We start from the raw sequence: 16,988 nt of genomic DNA on the forward strand, positions 1-16,988 counted from the left end.
AGGGCGGTAATCTGGTTCACAGTCATCAAGGGCCGGTAATCTTCTACAATTATCCAGGGCCGGTAATCTGGTTCACAATTATCCAGGGCCGGTAATCTGGTTCACAATCATCCAGGGCCGGTAATCTGGTTCACAATTATCCAGGGCCGGTAATCTGGTTCACAATTATCCAGGGCCGGTAATCTGGTTCACAATTATCCAGGGCTTTTAACGGACTACAAGACTTGAATGTAGTTTAGCGGAGAATTTTTTTTTATTTGAAAACGAATATTGTTTTGACTTTTAAAATATCAACAACAAATAAACCCGTTTTCTATGTCACAGGTGAGAATCATAACAAAGTTGGCTAAGAATTGTTGATACTTGTGTGAGCACGGGGCTGGCAGTACGACACACACACACACACACACACACACACAATAAACCTACAATAAACCTACAATAAACCTACAATAAACACTACAATAAACCTACAATAAAAACTGTAAACCACTGTGGATTTAGAAACAGACAGACTGAAAGGAGAACGACTGCCGCCACCCTTAGCATCACAGTGAGGTGGCGTAAGTCGGAGGTGTTCACTCTAGTGTTACAGGTGGCGGCTGCTGATCACGTCCTTAGATACTGTCACTAAGGTGGTGGTTATGACTGTATGGTGGTGGCGTGTGTGTGTGTTGAGGGGTGGGTTATGTTACAGTCTCTCTCTCTCTCTCTCTCTCTCTCTCTCTCTCTCTCTCTGTTTTTTCTTTCTTTCTTTATCGATGTATGATTTTTTTTTATGTTTTTCAAAGTTACCAATTTAGTTTCCACTGAAAATTAATAAAAAAAAACTCACACAATTTTTAACCTGTCGAGAGCCACTGAACCGAATGAAACAAGATCTAGTATATTATTGGTGTGGTAATTTAGGTGTGTCCAAGAGGGAGTGTTTCCTCATAAAAACACACACACGCGAGGTATTTGGACCCAACCACTCATTTTTGTTGCGATATTTGAGTTTCATGAACAAAAATTCGTTCATTCTCCACAACTTACAAAACCGATTAAAGCGAAAGTTGTCCCACATGATCGTTGGAGCAGGACTGTTCAGGTTTGTTCATGGTACGTGTTATTTAGTACAAAACAACATGGCAGCCGTGACCCAATCAGCATCAACATTAGTGATAATGAAATAGTAATTAGTTAAAGTATAGTTAGAGCAGGTAGACGAGGTGGGGGAGGTGAGGTTGTTGACTTGAGGGATTGTGTTTATCGAGGATACTAGAAGTCTCTCTCTCTCTCTCTCTCTCTCTCTCTCTCTCTCTCTCTCTCTCTCTCGGCGTGATGACCACCTTGGCTGAGCAAGTCTTGAAGGTCTTTATGCCAGTTCTTTTGCACCTTCCTCACCTTCCTCACCTCTCCTTGTGTCTCACCCATTGTCTCCTCTTATTCTCGTCTCCACGTTGATCTTGTGTTTCCTATTTTGTTTTCGTCTTTCTTAGCCATTTATGCATATCTTCATCTCTAGACGTTCTCCTCACGCTATCCTTTCCCATTTATCGCTGTCCTTCTTCACCCCTCACTATCCTTCCTCACCTCTCACTATCCTTCCTCACCTCTCACTATCCTTCATCGCCTCTCACTATCCTTCCTCACCTCTCACTATCCTTCCTCACCTCTCACTATCCTTCCTCACCTCTCACTATCCTTCCTCACCCTCACCATCCTTCCTCACCTCTCACTCATATCCTTCCTCACCTCCCTCACACCTTCTTCACCCCTCACCTTCTTCACCCTCACTCATCCTTCCTCACCTCTCACTATCCTCTTCCTCACCTCCTCACTCATCCTTCCTCACCTCTCACCTTATCCCTTCATCGCCCTCACCATCCTTCCTCACCCTCACCATCCTTCATCGCCTCTACCATCCTTCCTCACCTCTCACTCATCCTTTCACCTCCTCACCATCCTTCATCGCCTCCTCACCATCCTTCACCTCTCACTGTCCTTCATCGCCCTCACCATCCTTCCTCACTCTATCCTTCCTCACCTCTCACTATCCTTCCTCACTCTCACTCATCCTTCCTCACCTCCTCACTATCCTCTCATCGCCCTCACTCATCCTTCCTCGCCTCCTCTATCCTTCCTCACCTCTCATCCTTCCTCACCTCTCACTATCCTTCCACACCTCTCACCATCCTTCATCGCCTCCTCACCATCCTTCATCCTCACCTCTCACTATCCTTCCTCACCCTCACTCATCCCTTCCTCACCCTCTCACCATCCTTCCTCACCTCTCACTCATCCTTCATCGCCTCCCACTATCCCTCCTCACCTCTCACCATCCTTCCTCACCCCCTCACCATCCTTCCCTCACCTCACCATCCTTCCTCACCTCCTCACCATCCTTCCTCCTCCTCACCATCCTTCATCCTCACCATCCTCCTCCTCATCATCCTTCCATCCTTCCATCGCCTCTCACCATCCTTCCTCACCTCCTCACTATCCTTCCTCACCTCTCACTATCCTTCCTCACCTCTCACTATCCTTCATCGCCTCTCACTATCCTTCCTCACCTCTCACTATCCTTCCTCACCTCTCACTATCCTTCCTCACCTCTCACTATCCTTCCTCACATCTCACTATCCTTCTTCGTGAAAAGCTTAAAGGTCAAGATCACAGAGGTCTATATACTGGTCCTATGGCTGGCAGTTGAGTTGTTGATGGTGGCTTTGGCGGACGCTCGCTGCCGGGTGTCTGCAGGTTGAAACTGTCGTGCTGCACAAGAGGGGCCGAGGATCTGCATTCACTGGATATTTTCTTTCTTTTGGTGCTATAGTAAGGAGCTGAAACAAGACCTCAAGATCACCAGTGGGTACAAGGGTGGTGAGCTGAGACAAGATCACCAGCAGCTGACACGAGTTTAACATTACTACCAACTGAGATTACCTAACTTAAGATTACCAACAGCTGAAAAGAACTTAAGATCACCAGCACCTGAGACTAACTTAAGATCACCAGCACCTGAGACTAACTTAAGATCACCAGCAGCTGAGACTAACTTAAGATCACCAGCAGCTGAAACTAACTTAAGATCACCAGCACCTGAGACTAACTTAAGATCACCAGCAGCACCTGAGACTAACTTAAGATCACCAGCACCTGAGACTAACTTAAGATCACCAGCAGCTGAAACTAACTTAAGATCACCAGCAGCTGAAACTAACTTAAGATCACCAGCACCTGAGACTAACTTAAGATCACCAGCACCTGAGACTAACTTAAGATCACCAGCACCTGAGACTAACTTAAGATCACCAGCAGCTGAAATTCGGATCAGAAGTGGGAAGGTGGGGAGTGGGGAGGGAAGGGGATGAATGTGGTCAGGCTCGGGAGTATGCAGGTCAGCTACCCGCGTCAGGCCAAGCTAGGTCACTGACACCTGACGACTCAAGCATTCAGTCCCCCTACACCTGTTGCTTGGTACGTGCCCCGAGGGAGGGTGAGGGAGACAGAGAGAGTAAGAAGTATGCAGGGAAGATAACGTATGATAAGGAAGGAAGAATGAGGGAGAAAGAGGAGGAAAGGAGAGAGGTAAGAGTATAAGTGATAAAAGGGGGTATTTAGAACCGAGAGTGAAAAAATGAGGGGGAAGGAAAAAGGAAGGAGAAGGAAAATAAGGAAAAGGGAAAGAATTAAGAGAGGGAGAGGCGATGGGGAAGGAGAATGGAAGGAGATGGAAAAGTAAGAGACAGAGGAAGAAATAGTCAAAGATGAAAGAATTACTGCAAGGATTAGAGGAAGACCATAGGGAAACAGGGGGAAGGAGGAGAGGAGGAGAAACAAGACGAATACAGAGAAAGCGAGAAGACGGGCTGGACCCTGAAGGTTTGAACGTCGCACAAGCACACCTGGTGACCAACTCCCCCCTTCAACACCCCCCCTGTACCCACTTTCTTACTTCCCCTCCCACATCAACCCTCCCACTTTCCTGGTTCTCCATCAGCAACCCTCCCAGCCTCCTACCGTCTCCAACTTCATCTTTCCTCTTCACGAGAACATCTTCCACACAACCAACTCCACGACGCAGAAGGCGCAGTAGGGAGGTGGACGTGAGGAGGAGTGGGCGTGTGGACAAAGGTGTAGTCATTAGCATACTGAGGTAAGGATGTGTGGACGGTCCTCTCCTGCATCTACTGGAGAGGAAAGGGGGGAGGAGGAGAAGCCTTCACCACACCTAAGACGAGTTTTGTCGGGAGGCGGGGTTCTGTATAGGGGGTGGTGCCTGTGCGGGGTGGGGCCTGTGCTGAGGGTGGGGCTTTTTGACGGGTTGGGGGCTTGTTGGGGGATGGAATCTTGGTGGGGCCTTTTTTTTACGTGCGGGGCGTTATTTAGGGGCGGGGCTTATTAAAGAGTGGAGCTTAATCAAGAGTGTGGCTTGTTGGATGTGGACCTTAATGAAGGGAGGGACTGGGATTTGTGAAAAATCAGAGCTTGTTGAGGAGCGGAACTTACTGAAGGGCGGAGCCTTAGAAGGGGCAGGATCCCTCTTGAGGGCGGACCTTGTTTATGGGCGGGTTGTTGTTAATGACAGAACTTGTTCAATCGTGTATCGGCATAGAAGTAAACTGGTCCCCTGTTGTTATAACGTAGACAGCAGTAGCCATTGTCTGTCTGACAGTGAAAGCACACATTGCACACACAAGGTCAAAATTATAATATTAGTTTTGTTTCTAGGTTTTGATGCCGAACATCTGGTAGTTGAATCAGCCAATGAGACGTAATCATTCTACCAATGGATACCTGTTGTGTATGTAAGACAATAGGCGGCGAATAAAACTCAGAGGCACCTATGAAGAATCGACACCCTGGCGGCTGTCCGGCGTAGAGAGATGAGAGCGGGATATTTCCTGGAACCTGTTTTATAATGGTGTGTCGACAATGACGGCGTGCGTCAGCATGTAAACAGTGTTTCTCCATTATCCACCTGCTTAATTATTATCAGTCTGTCTACATGTCCCTATCTCTTTCTCCTGTTATTTTTTGTTCTTTAGGTGATCTTGCTACTAAGGTTTTGTCTCCAGGTGGAATTAACAGAAACACGCCAAACATAATTTAACCTTCGACTGCCAAAGTGACTCAAGTCGCTCGATGTTACTGTTGCCTGTGTTGGTCATGTTACTTTGAGGTAATAATAACACTAAGTGTATCTAATGTTGATTTAAACTAGTTCCCTGGTGTCGGGCTGGCGATTGACGGTTCAGGTTAACTAATATCTTGTCAGTGAAAGAAAAAACGTGTTGTGTCCGCAAAAACGTAATTCTAAAAAATATGAATCATTCCAGATATTACGAACTTCGTAATTGTATGAAAAACATGATACATGGTGCTTAAAATAGTTTTAGGAGAGCGTTTATTGCTGCAGCATGTCTGATGGGAAGTCTTACTTGCTGATTTATAAATAATTTATTCTGCTGCATATATGATTGTTTTTCTTCTATTAATTTGGCATAAAAACCATTAATATCGTATAGATTTCCTGCTGTTAAGTATTTATTCTTCACATTATTTCAAAATGATGGAAAATAGTCGAAGATGTACTCCTGCACGATTCCTTCCCCGCGTCGCACTGCTTGACAACCCAACTACTCAGCGCTGTTGATCGGAAATCTATACCTGCTGCCCTTTTATCTCGACAACAGGGAACCAGTTTAGAGTAGTTGCTACGCCTAAGGAAACAAGCAATCATTGGGTATCAAGGTGATCCAGTAGCACAGGCTTGGCAGTAATGGAACCGAGTGTGTGCCCGTCAGTTAGTGCTAAAAGGATTGATCACTTGGTCCATTGGCATTAACCCCTTCACTACGGGGACGTCACCTTCAATACGCCAGCCTTTAATTCGGCACAGAGGGGATCCCGTACCCAACTCACCTCACATACTAGGGCACGAGAACAGGAAATACCGTCCATGTCGAGAGTTTAGTTCCACGCTTAGTTTTCTCATGGTGGTGTTTTCTAGCAGTTAAGGCTTTATATTCCGTCGGTTGATTGGTCGGAAAGTCTCTTTAAATTTTAACCTTTGAACCAATAAACCCTCGAACCAGTGAATCATCGGAACATGGAAAGAATCGCCTCAAGTTCCCAATTCTAAACAAACCTGCACGATTTTGTTAAGGTGATTATGAATCTGTAACATTACATAGCATAACCCATCATTAACCTTGGTGTGTAGAACAGCATCAGTTGATGGCGGGAACCTTTTCCCGAGTTTAGTTTTTTGGCGGCGCCATCAACCATTTTTTGCATAACGCAATTATTGTTCTATTTTTAGTAATATACATTTACTGTGCAGACAGTATCTCCCAACTCCTTGTAAATAACACCCAGGAAAGTCATGTGATGAGAGCATTATAACACGGAGGGACAAATACTCGTTCACATAATCATTGTAATCCTGACGCGGCAGTGCACGGTTTTTCAGTTTGAATCGGCCCGTGCACGGCATCCGCACCTCCCTGTGTTTATCTCGTAATTAATCTGAATCTCACTGAGTGATTTATTTTCTACATAACCTAGACTAAGTTTCTCTCGCCCTAATAATACGCAAATGAGAATTACCAAAGGAAAGTATCCGGTGGTTAAGGTACTGAGCCGGGAGCCAGGCAGGTCATGCCTTCGTCCTGGCGCGCGACAAAACCCAGGCGAGTGAGAGAAGCGTGGTTAGTAGTGCCCGTGTCGTGGTGGTGGTGATTCCTCCTCCTATTGCTCCTCATTTTGAGTGTTCACACTGCATTGTACATTTTGTGCTCAACCTTCCCACTATACCAGTACTGGTGTTCCAGGAGTGTTAAGACTGCGTTAAACTTTATTGTACCTGTGCTTGTGGTTCCAGAAAAGTTCATACTGCTTTCAACCTGTAAGCTGAACCTTCCTGCACTGAGAGTACCTGTGGATGTTGTAAATAACTAAAGTGTTAAAACTAACTGTATTGTGGATGTTAGCGGTGAATGGTTGTGTCGCAGATACCTGGCGGGATTAATCCTCTCACCACGGGTGGAGTGAGGTCTGTTACAGCACCAGCAACCTTGAGCAACCAGCACACCTCTTTAACAAGTTTAAGGACACTAACTCATGAAAAAGTGATACGGAAATAAGCTTATCGTTACACCACTATATTGATCGTTGTAGCCCCGTCAGCTCTACCTGACATACCTGAATAATAATGGGAGGAAGAAGATAGTGGTGGCCGACAGTGAAGATTCTGGAGACCAGGACCAGTAGTTTCCACGTGTGTTGCGCCTCAACACACACACACACACACACACACCAGGTAAGACGAAGTTCCAGGTTTGTATCTTACTGAGGACATTGTGTTTGGAGGGTCCGGAGCCAATTCAAAACTGGGTTAGGACAGGTTATTAATCTGAGTTCTCAGAAATGCATTTACTCTAGATTCGGGGTTTGATTCCTGGACCTCCAGGTATTACGACCCTATTGGATCCAAATTGGGTGAAGTTATGTTATTTGTGTGATCCTCGGAGTTCCTGCCTCTGTAGACCAGAATCGGAATTTAAAACCTGTTATTGGAACGTCCACAGTTAGGCTGTGTCCCCTGGGGTGGGGTAGGGGGGTACACGAGCTGTGGCAACAATTTTGGATGCTTTAGCTCAGTGCCGCACATGACTGATAATGTCTTTTGTGTGTTTGGATTCTTTTTATTTCTAGTACAGCGTGACGCAGCTGCTGGCATATTCTTGATCGCCTTGTTTCATCCAGTGCAGAAAAACATAAATCATAATCACTAAAATACCCCAAGATCCTTCATTTTATATATATATATATATATATATATATATAATTTTTTTTTGGGGGTGGGGAGGGGGAGAAGAAATGAAGTAAACCATAAAAGCAAAAAAGTTTTCATCATGCCGTTAGACGCCTCTCGGCGAGACATGCATGTTGCCACTAACCTGTTTCTCTCGCTCCCAGCTGTCTCTGGGCCGTCTTGTCTCCCTATTAACTAATCAAAAAAGTTCCTAGCCATAAAATGCTTCAGTAACGGTTGCCATTTAAGGTCATAATAATCGAAACTTAAATTAAAATGTTAAATACCATCTCCATCATTGTGTGTGTGTAAAGTGGGACACATAATACAAGACAAACTAACTTATTATATAAAGATGTGAATGGTATAAAATCAACAAGCTTATAGGTAACATATACCTGTATATTGCCCTCAAGGGGAGTAAGAATATGGAGGTGACATAATATGAAAAGTGAATACAAGATAGAATAATAATAGATAAGGTTAGTGCACACGGAGGCTGTAGCTTGTTGCAACAGATAGACAGTGTCAACACCGGCGTTGGGGTGGTCATGCACTTGACCAGGGCAGTGTTGGTGTGTGTGCTTGCTCGAGTGGCTGCTTGACTGACTGCTGAGCTGCGCAAGTAAACCATTGCCTGCTTGTTGCTTTCGCAGGCTCACTGCGTGTGTGGTTGATCTACTCAGTAGTTATTTACTGATTGACTGAGGCACTGCACAAGTAAATCAGATTCTGTTTGGTGTTTGCTTACAGTACTCACTAGCTGTCTGTATTAGTTGCAGCCGAATGGTTTGTTTGTCTAATTAATCGATTGTCTCAGCTAATGAGACAGTGCTTACCTGGTAATATTGGTATTACACATTTTAGAGTGAATTCTAAACTACTGTATAGTCTGTGCTTCTTAGCTCAGTGTTTGACTAGCCTGTGTCAGCTTGAGCCATCACTGAATCCTGTCACCGTATTAATATATATATTCTTAATACCAGTGACCTAGATATTTTATGATTCAAGACCAGAGAGGATTGGTCGTGGTGCAGAGCTGTAGTGATTATGCACTGTGCAGCATTGATAATTTGACAAGTATCTTATTGTCTTAACTCCTGCAGTACATAGTGGTGTTACCTGGGAATAATAACGTGAATAATATTAGAGGTGATTGAAACATGGCTGACTGAGAATCTTAGACACGAAAGGTTAACATTGTCAGCGACGACTACACCGGGTGTGTCGTGTGCTCCAACTCAACACTTGATCATGGAGACAGAATGATGCTCAGTGTGTCAATGATGTATTAAGACCATATCCTAGTCTCTCACTCTCACTTGTCAGCTATAGTTTTCCTCCTCCTCCTCCTCCTCCTCCTCCTCCTCCTCCTCTTCCTCCTCCTCCTCCTCCTCCTAAATCAAAGTAATGAGCTGCTATATCGTGATCGTCTGTAGCCCTGTCTGTTATCGAAGGTAAAAATGTACCTCGTAGTGAAAGACTCCACGTGTTTTATAGATGCAAATTACACTGAGGATCTGAGGAATACAAATGGTTGTCTGGGCGAGAAGAAGAAAAAACATGGCCGTTAAGCTTAAATGAGGGTTATTTGTAAACTCTTTAGATCTATAGCATGATGATTGACACCTGGACAAAAATTGGATCAAGTACACACCTTACCGTATTTACTACAAGTATTGCAACGGCGATACTGATTGGTTAATTAGATGGATCTCGGGATAGAGTTCAGCTTGTCTTAGCCACCTTGATTGCAAAGGAAATATTATGTATGCGAATAATCAGATAAAAAACATTAATAATACCTTATATTCGAGAGGGAAATCTATATTGTATCTTATTAAACAATGGCGGACTGCTAACATACGTCGGTCATATTGTTGCGTGACACATTGATTATATATTCATAGTATTATTTCACATTGATTGAAGAGATATCTTCGCCGCATCAGTGTTATTTCAGTGTTTGCCTGCTGGGAGACTATTATACACCAGTACTGTACCGGGAACCTGTCTAGTGTCTACCAGTACCGGGAACCTGTCTAGTTTCTCTCAGTGCCGGGAACCTGTCTAGTGTCTCTCAGTGCCGGGAACCTGTCTAGTTTCTACCAGTACCGGGAACCTGTCTAGTGTCTCTCAGTGCCGGGAACCTGTCGAGTTTCTACCAGTACCGGGAACCTGTCTAGTGTCTCTCAGTGCCGGGAACCTGTCTAGTCTAGTGTCTCTCAGTGCCGGGAACCTGTCTAGTTTCTACCAGTACCGGGAACCTGTCTAGTTTCTACCAGTACCGGGAACCTGTCTAGCGTCTACCAGTACTCGCCGGGAACCTGTCTAGTGTCGACCAGTACCGGGAACCTGTCTAGTGTCTACCAGTACCGGGAACCTGTCTAGTGTCTACCAGTACCGGGAACCTGTCTAGTGTCTCAGTGCCGCTAACCTGTCTAGTGTCGATTAGTACCGGGAACCTGTCTAGTGTCTACCAGTACCGGGAACCTGTCTAGTGTCTACCAGTACCGGGAACCTGTCTAGTGTCTACCAGTACCGGGAACCTGTCTAGTGTCGATCAGTACCGGGAACCTGTCTAGCGTCTACCTGATGCATGGGACGGAACTGAAACAGGGAAACAGTTCATCTCTGTTTCCCTGTTTCAGTTCCGTCCACGTCAGTCGTCTTGATACAATTTTGTGTTTGTTTGTAGTGACTCGTGTGTTTGTTTATAGTGACTCGTGTGTTTGTTTATAGTGACTCGTGTGTTTGTTTATAGTGACTCGTGTGTTTGTTTATTATGGCTCTTGTGTTTGTTTATAGTGACTCATATGATTGTTTTTCATCAAATTTCTAAAAGTTGCTCAGAAGTAACTTTAATAAGACCAGTAAAATAAGTCATTTCTTCTCTGCAACTATCCATTATAACACTTCGTTGGCCAATCGTTCTTGGGTAAATTAAGAAACAATTAGAAAATAGTCTCTTTTGTTGAGTAAAGAGAATTTAGTTTAGTTGATCCACTGAACCGTAGTACGAAAAACTCTACGGTGGAAACTATTAGCATTTTACTTGTCTTGCCCGCGCCAGTCATCACTAGTGTAGGCGTGAGTTTCCAACACTTGCAGGTCGCTGTGAGGGGCAGGCTGCTGTGAGGGGCAGGCCGCTAAAAGTTCTGTAGATGATTGGTCTTCGTAGGTGAGTATTTAAGAATGCATCTAACTGGCTGACTTAGGGTAAAACACAAAACTATCGTACTGAACTATTGCCACATACGTTGATATCTTCACTAATGCTAAAAGAATTCGTGTAGTTAAGGTTGTCTCAGTGTAATAATGGTGTTGTTTTTAGGGTTTATCTTTGTACTGTAGCTGAAGTCAACCAATCAGGTGCATTCTTACCTGTTTTACTTGCAAGAGAGTGGCTGTGAGAGTAAACATTTTTAATTTGTTTTTCTCTATACATCATTAAATCTGATTCTCGAAGGGTCGCACAGTACAGTACTTTGAATTTTCCTCGTAGCCGGAGATGTAGGAACACATCCACTTAGTTGGTTAACTACAGCCCAAACTTTATTTCTAATAGGGGCATTTAAATTCCTTTGAGACGCAACATTGACTAGACATGTTCCTTTAACGCCAAAATTAAGCTTCAAAATTCTTGTGGATTTAAACCCAAGACCCTGAAGTGGGTGATACATTCCCCTGCGTCTTGGCCGGTTCCCTGCCAGCACTGAAGACAAGCGCGGAGTGTGTGTAACCTAGATGGACTCCCTCGCGATGTCGCTGGCAAATTTACATATTCCACCAAACACAAATACCCACTTGCAAGGCTTGGTCAAATACACCGTGCTCAGGGTGAATGCTTAATCGCACGCAACAATTCATGCAAGTGCAACAATCAACATAACAGCATTAATTAGGGAAGTCGAGAGTTAAATATACTAGACCAGTTTTTGCTCTGTTGGGTCACCTGCGAGATGGGTATCAGAGTAGGTTCATACTTGTGGGTGGTGACATGGTACTCAGTGACTCTGGGGGCTGGTCTGTGTATACGCGTACTGTGAAGCATTCTGGGGGAGGTACCGTACTCTCTCTCTCTCTCTCTCTCTCTCTCTCTCTCTCTCTCTCTCTCTCTCTCTCTCTTTCTTTCCCTTTCTCCATTCCTTCCATCCCTCAGACGACCCCACCTTCACCTGCCTTCTCAGGAGGTGGATGGGAGGGTAGGTCGCAGGTGTGGGTAAACATTGCTGACGACGCAAAACATAGCCAGCCACAGCGACCTGGGTTAGTAGGGCGTTGTCCGGCTGGATCAAGGTTGGGCTGCAGTGTCTCCTGTGTGCCTCAATGCGTAGACCAGAGGACGCTTAGGTGGTCATGTTGATGTGGGGTAGGTGACATGGTCTGATGCTATTATTATTGTTATTATTTATTGTTATTACTGTTATTGTTGTTGTTGTTGTTATTGTATTTGTTGTTGTTGTTGTTGTTAGTAGTACCTTTATTATTATTATTATTATTATTATTATTATTATTATTATTATTATTATTATTATTATTATTATTATTATTATTATTATTATTATTGCCGTTACTTATCATTATTTTAAGAATGTTGAAGGTTACACAAGTTTCTGGGATAATATTTTAGTATTTGAGGTGGGTGGTGGTGGGTTTTTTTAGGGGTGGGTGATATGGTCGTGTTGGTAATGGTGATAATGATGATGTGAGAAGTGTGGGGATTTGGTGATAGTGATAATGGCGATGGTGGTGATGATAATGAAGTTGATAGTGGTAATATTGATGGTGATTATGATAGTGATGATGATGATGATAGTGATGATGATGATGATGATGATGATGATCCAGGTTACCTTTGACAATTAAAAAAAAGAATACATCACCATCAGAGGCGACCAATCAGGCGTCTCACACACTACCACCAGCCATCAGAGACAAGCAGTCAGAAGATGCAGTGTCATCAGAACCATATGTGTCAGCAACAGTCAGCTATTAAGACATATTATCAGCTGTGTCAGGAGGAACAAACACTCAGAACAACATTGTATAATGAGAACAACATCGTATAATCACCTGCGTTCTGTGATATAATAGACTATAATCAGATAACACTAGTTCTTGTGAGTTATATTAGTATGATTGAGAATGGTATATAATTACGTGGTGAATTGTGCGTATCAACGATGATTTCTATAATATATTGAAACAAGTTAGTATCACATTTTAGGTTTGATCATTCATTACCTATAATTAATGCAGAAATGTGTTAATGTTATTTTAAGTAAATTGTACATAATTAACATAATATTGACATTAAAGTAAGGTTAGGTTAGGTTAGGTTAGGCTAGGTTAGGTTAGGTTAGGTTAGGTTAGGTTAGGTTAGGTTAGGTTAGACGTAGTAACGCTTTGATGAAATTAGATTAATTCTTCATTAAGTACGTGAGGAGCTTCTGACGTCACGTTGAGGTCGAGTAAACACAGAACTAACGTGAATTCGAAGACAACATGACACGTCATTGTGGCTTCGTGAGTTGAAGTGTAATGGATGTGAGTCAGACAAGATAAGTATTATATTGTGGTTTGTTGAAGACACTTAAGATCACCTCCCGTCACGAGTGACGGGAGGTGATAGACGTGACGGGAGCCTGAAGGGAGATGTTTCATCGGTAGTGTCTGGTTGTGTAGGAGCCTGGGTGAGTCTCTCTCTCTCTCTCTCTTGTCACACATCATTGACCTTCCTGCTTTCCCTCTACCTCCATCCTTATACAAGTGGCTTTACATTCTTTCTATCCATTACACACGCTAACCTAGAGGATTACAATTGAAATGAGCCTTAACCTAACCAATTTAAGGCTGGAGCCCTTACGGCTGAGCCCAAATAAGGATGGTTTTGTTAAGATGGATCAGGTTAGGTTAGGGCCAAGGAGGACTGGTGCCATTTGGGAGTCACTCACCCTGAGACTGTCTTCCTAGTCAGCGTGGAGGTAACACGTAGTCAAATGGTGCTTGGGATTCCCTGTGGCCTGCCCTACCTAGACCGGTGTTTGCCATCTCTTGTGTGTGTGTGTGTGTGTGTGTGTGTGTGTGTGTGTGTGTGTGTGTGTGTGTGTGTGTGTGTGTGTGTGTGTGTGTGTGTGTGTGTGTGTGTGTGTGTGTGTGTGTGTGTGTGTGTGTGTGTGTGTGTGTGTGTGTGTGTGTGTGTGTGTGTGTGTGTGTGTGTGTGTGTGTGTGTGTGTGTGTGTGTGTGTGTGTGTGTGTGTGTGTGTGTGTGTGTGTGTGTGTGTGTGTGTGTGTGTGTGTGTGTGTGTGTGTGTGTGTGTGTGTGTGCGTGCGTGCGTGCGTGCGTGCGTGCGTGTGCGTGCGTGCGTGCGTGTAGGTGAAGCTTCTCAGGAAGGCTAGAGACTCAACCAGCGACCTTATTTGCATCCACACTCATACTCCTGCCACCACTAAATTCCTACTGCTGTGTCGTTTCCTTCTGCGTCTACTGATGCTACTTCTCGGCTGAGGTTGCTCGCCCGGAACAGTTTCATATACTTAAAGCACGTAGGTGTCTTGACATACATATTAATCAGTTTTGGGACACCTCGTGACCCAGGTATATTATAGGTGTTTGTTGCATACAGATGTGATAGACAACAGTGCATAGCGTTATCCTTAGCGGACTGTGTCAGGTCTCTGAGCTTTCCAGGAAGTGGTTAAGCTGAAGACTTCACTCACCTCAACTGCCCCCCAGATCTTCCTCCTCCGTACTGCCCACCTGCCCACCCTCCCTAACCTTGAAACTAAGTGAAGGCCAGACGTCCTACAAATGGTTACAACAGAAGACATCATAGACCTAACCCGCCCCGACCAATAACCCAGCTCTTCCGCACTATCACATTAATCTTCACTCCCCAGTGACCTCACTATGTGTGTTCTTTTTTCTCACACACAGTAGACCAGAATCCAAAATAACTCTACTGATTTTCTCCCTCCCTCCCTCCCTCCCTCCCTCCCTCCCTCCTTCCTTCCCTCTCTTTCTCTCCCTCCCTTCCTCCTTCTATTAGAGCCTACAAGCATGCAGAAGAGCCCCTCTGTCAGCCTAACTCCTCTTGGCAGGTATCCACCCCCTCTTAAAATTCCTTTCTCGTGAGGAGAACCGAACACATTATTGATTGAGGTTACAGCTGCATGTATGAAAGTTGACCAGGAAGCGAAAGATGTGTAACCTGAAGAAACACGTGATTAGAAAACATAACGAGGGAAGGTGACAAGAAAGTTACGATTATCAAAAGAAACAAGTAAATGATTACAGAAAAGTATGATAACGAGAATAGTGTTCAGCAAGAACAGAGGCCGCTGTTATGTGGGCTGGTGATGGTGTCTCTCTTCAACACTTCTGTCTCAAGTGCGTCGACCTTTTCTTCCAGTATTATGGCCGAAGTCTTATAGCTTTTATTTCTGTAATAAAAGTAAATGGTTGTCATTCACGTAAGCTGAGTACAGAACTTAGAGGTGCTGGGGAAGTTGACAGTTGTGCAGGGTGCTTAGAAACTATCTTTATGTTTGTGTTAGTAGAGTCCCTCGAGGAAGTTACTCATCCAAATATCAGTATATACTGTACTGTCTGACATAGTTATCCCTCACCATGTCCGCTGTGACTTAGACTTGCATGAGGATGAGTAAACAACGCACCACTGATGGTTATGATGCGATGTTTACAGCCGTAATGCTTCCTTTACGGTCACTTGGGAAATTTCCAGTTATCATGGTGAAGAATACAGTTGTGTGCAGGAAGGGCTGGCTTATGTACCGATGTTTGGGATGTTTATCTTCTTCGGGGGACTGTAAGCAAAGAGCTACATCAAGGAACTTTGTAAACACTGTAGAAACAGAATTGTTAGAGTGTGTGATCTTCGTGTCATATGATCGTCGACCAGTCAGATTACAGTCTCAAAGTTGCTCACCCACTTCTAATGAACCGGTTTGGATATACGTGAAGCTCACACAGCAAAAGGAATAAGTGCTAACTAAATTTTTTTGACACATACAGTGTCTGTACCGTATTTTATTGACTTGATACATGTAGTTTTTGTCTTATGTGTTTCACATGTTTACAAAACCCTACGAAGTAAAAGAACACGAAATTTGTTCGCCGTAAATCTTAATGTTTCGATAAATAAATGTAGTAGTAAGTGAACGAAACTTTAAACCGAGCGACTTTGGTCAACTGCCGTCTTATGTTACTACCGGAAAGATTTTTGTTATTGTGTTTAGATAAACCAAGCTCTTTCTGGGGGTACGAAAGTATTCTTGGATTGCTGGTATTACCTGATGGAGGTGGCATCAGCGGGATCCACGTCCAGCGACGTCGACCCTGGGAAGCCTTTAGGCACTAACCAACCCGGACGCGAGTCATCCGGGTCTGAATTAAAGTGAGGTCGACTTATTTGGCAAGAACAACAATAAGCTCCACTCAACAAGTTTTGTAACTGTAACATCGGCACGCGGCGCCAGTTCGTGGCTCCTGTTGAGCGAGAGATAAAGTGGTCTTGTACAGTAGAAAGCTGCTGATGCCTTACCCAGAAACTTGACAGTCGGTAATCACAGTCTTAACGCGCTGCTTCTCGGTCTTTATGGTCTCAAAGTGTTCATGGAAAATTCAACAGTTGACTCAGTTTTAGTATTTTACCTTCGTTTGAGTATTAAACTTGCTTCGTTATTACGCTGGAACATGACAAGAACTTTACGAGAATCACAGCGTCAAGTGTAACATCCTCACAGCATTGCACTGCCCCACGACCTCCTCAGCATTGTACTCTACTTTCGCACGACCTCTTCACAGCATTGTACTGCCCCACGACCTCCTCAGTACTGCACTGCCCCACGACCTCAGCATTGTACTGCCCCACGACCTCCTCAGCATTGTACTATACTTTTCCGCGACCTCCTCAGCATTGTACTATACTTTCCCGCGACCTCCTCAACATTGTACTATACTTGCCCACGACCTCCTCAGCATTGTACTTTCACACGACCTCCTCAGCATTATACTTTCACACGACCTCACATCATTGTACTGTCCCACGACCCCCTCACAACATTGTACTGTCCCATGACCTCCTCAACATTGTACTGTCCCATGACCTCCTCAACATTGTACTGTCCCATGACCTCCTCAACATTGTACTGTCCCATG

General features: G+C 44.3%; 2 protein-coding genes across 4 annotated transcripts in view; both read left to right on the forward strand.

The window, feature by feature from the left end:
- Nucleotides 1-10,479, forward strand: part of LOC121867858 (uncharacterized protein PF11_0213-like) — a 56,133-nt gene extending 45,654 nt beyond the window's left edge. Inside the window, exon 3 of the mRNA XM_042367983.1 lies at nucleotides 10,456-10,479. Within this exon, the coding sequence (XP_042223917.1) occupies nucleotides 10,456-10,479 (24 nt within the window). The remainder of the gene's footprint in view (nucleotides 1-10,455) is intronic.
- LOC121867950 overlaps nucleotides 6,697-16,988 on the forward strand; it is a 34,012-nt gene continuing 23,720 nt past the window's right edge. The window contains exons 1-2 of one of the 3 annotated variants that reach the window (XM_042368102.1): nucleotides 6,697-7,305; nucleotides 14,736-14,743. The gene's annotated coding sequence lies outside the window, so the exon portion shown is untranslated. Of the gene's footprint in view, nucleotides 7,310-14,735; nucleotides 14,744-16,988 lie in introns of all 3 variants that reach the window. The other 2 variants (XM_042368105.1, XM_042368103.1) reach the window with 2 other exon arrangements.

The sequence above is a fragment of the Homarus americanus genome, unplaced genomic scaffold, assembly GCF_018991925.1.
Source record: "Homarus americanus isolate GMGI-L3 unplaced genomic scaffold, GMGI_Hamer_2.0 scaffold37032, whole genome shotgun sequence".
NCBI lineage: Eukaryota > Metazoa > Arthropoda > Malacostraca > Decapoda > Nephropidae > Homarus > Homarus americanus.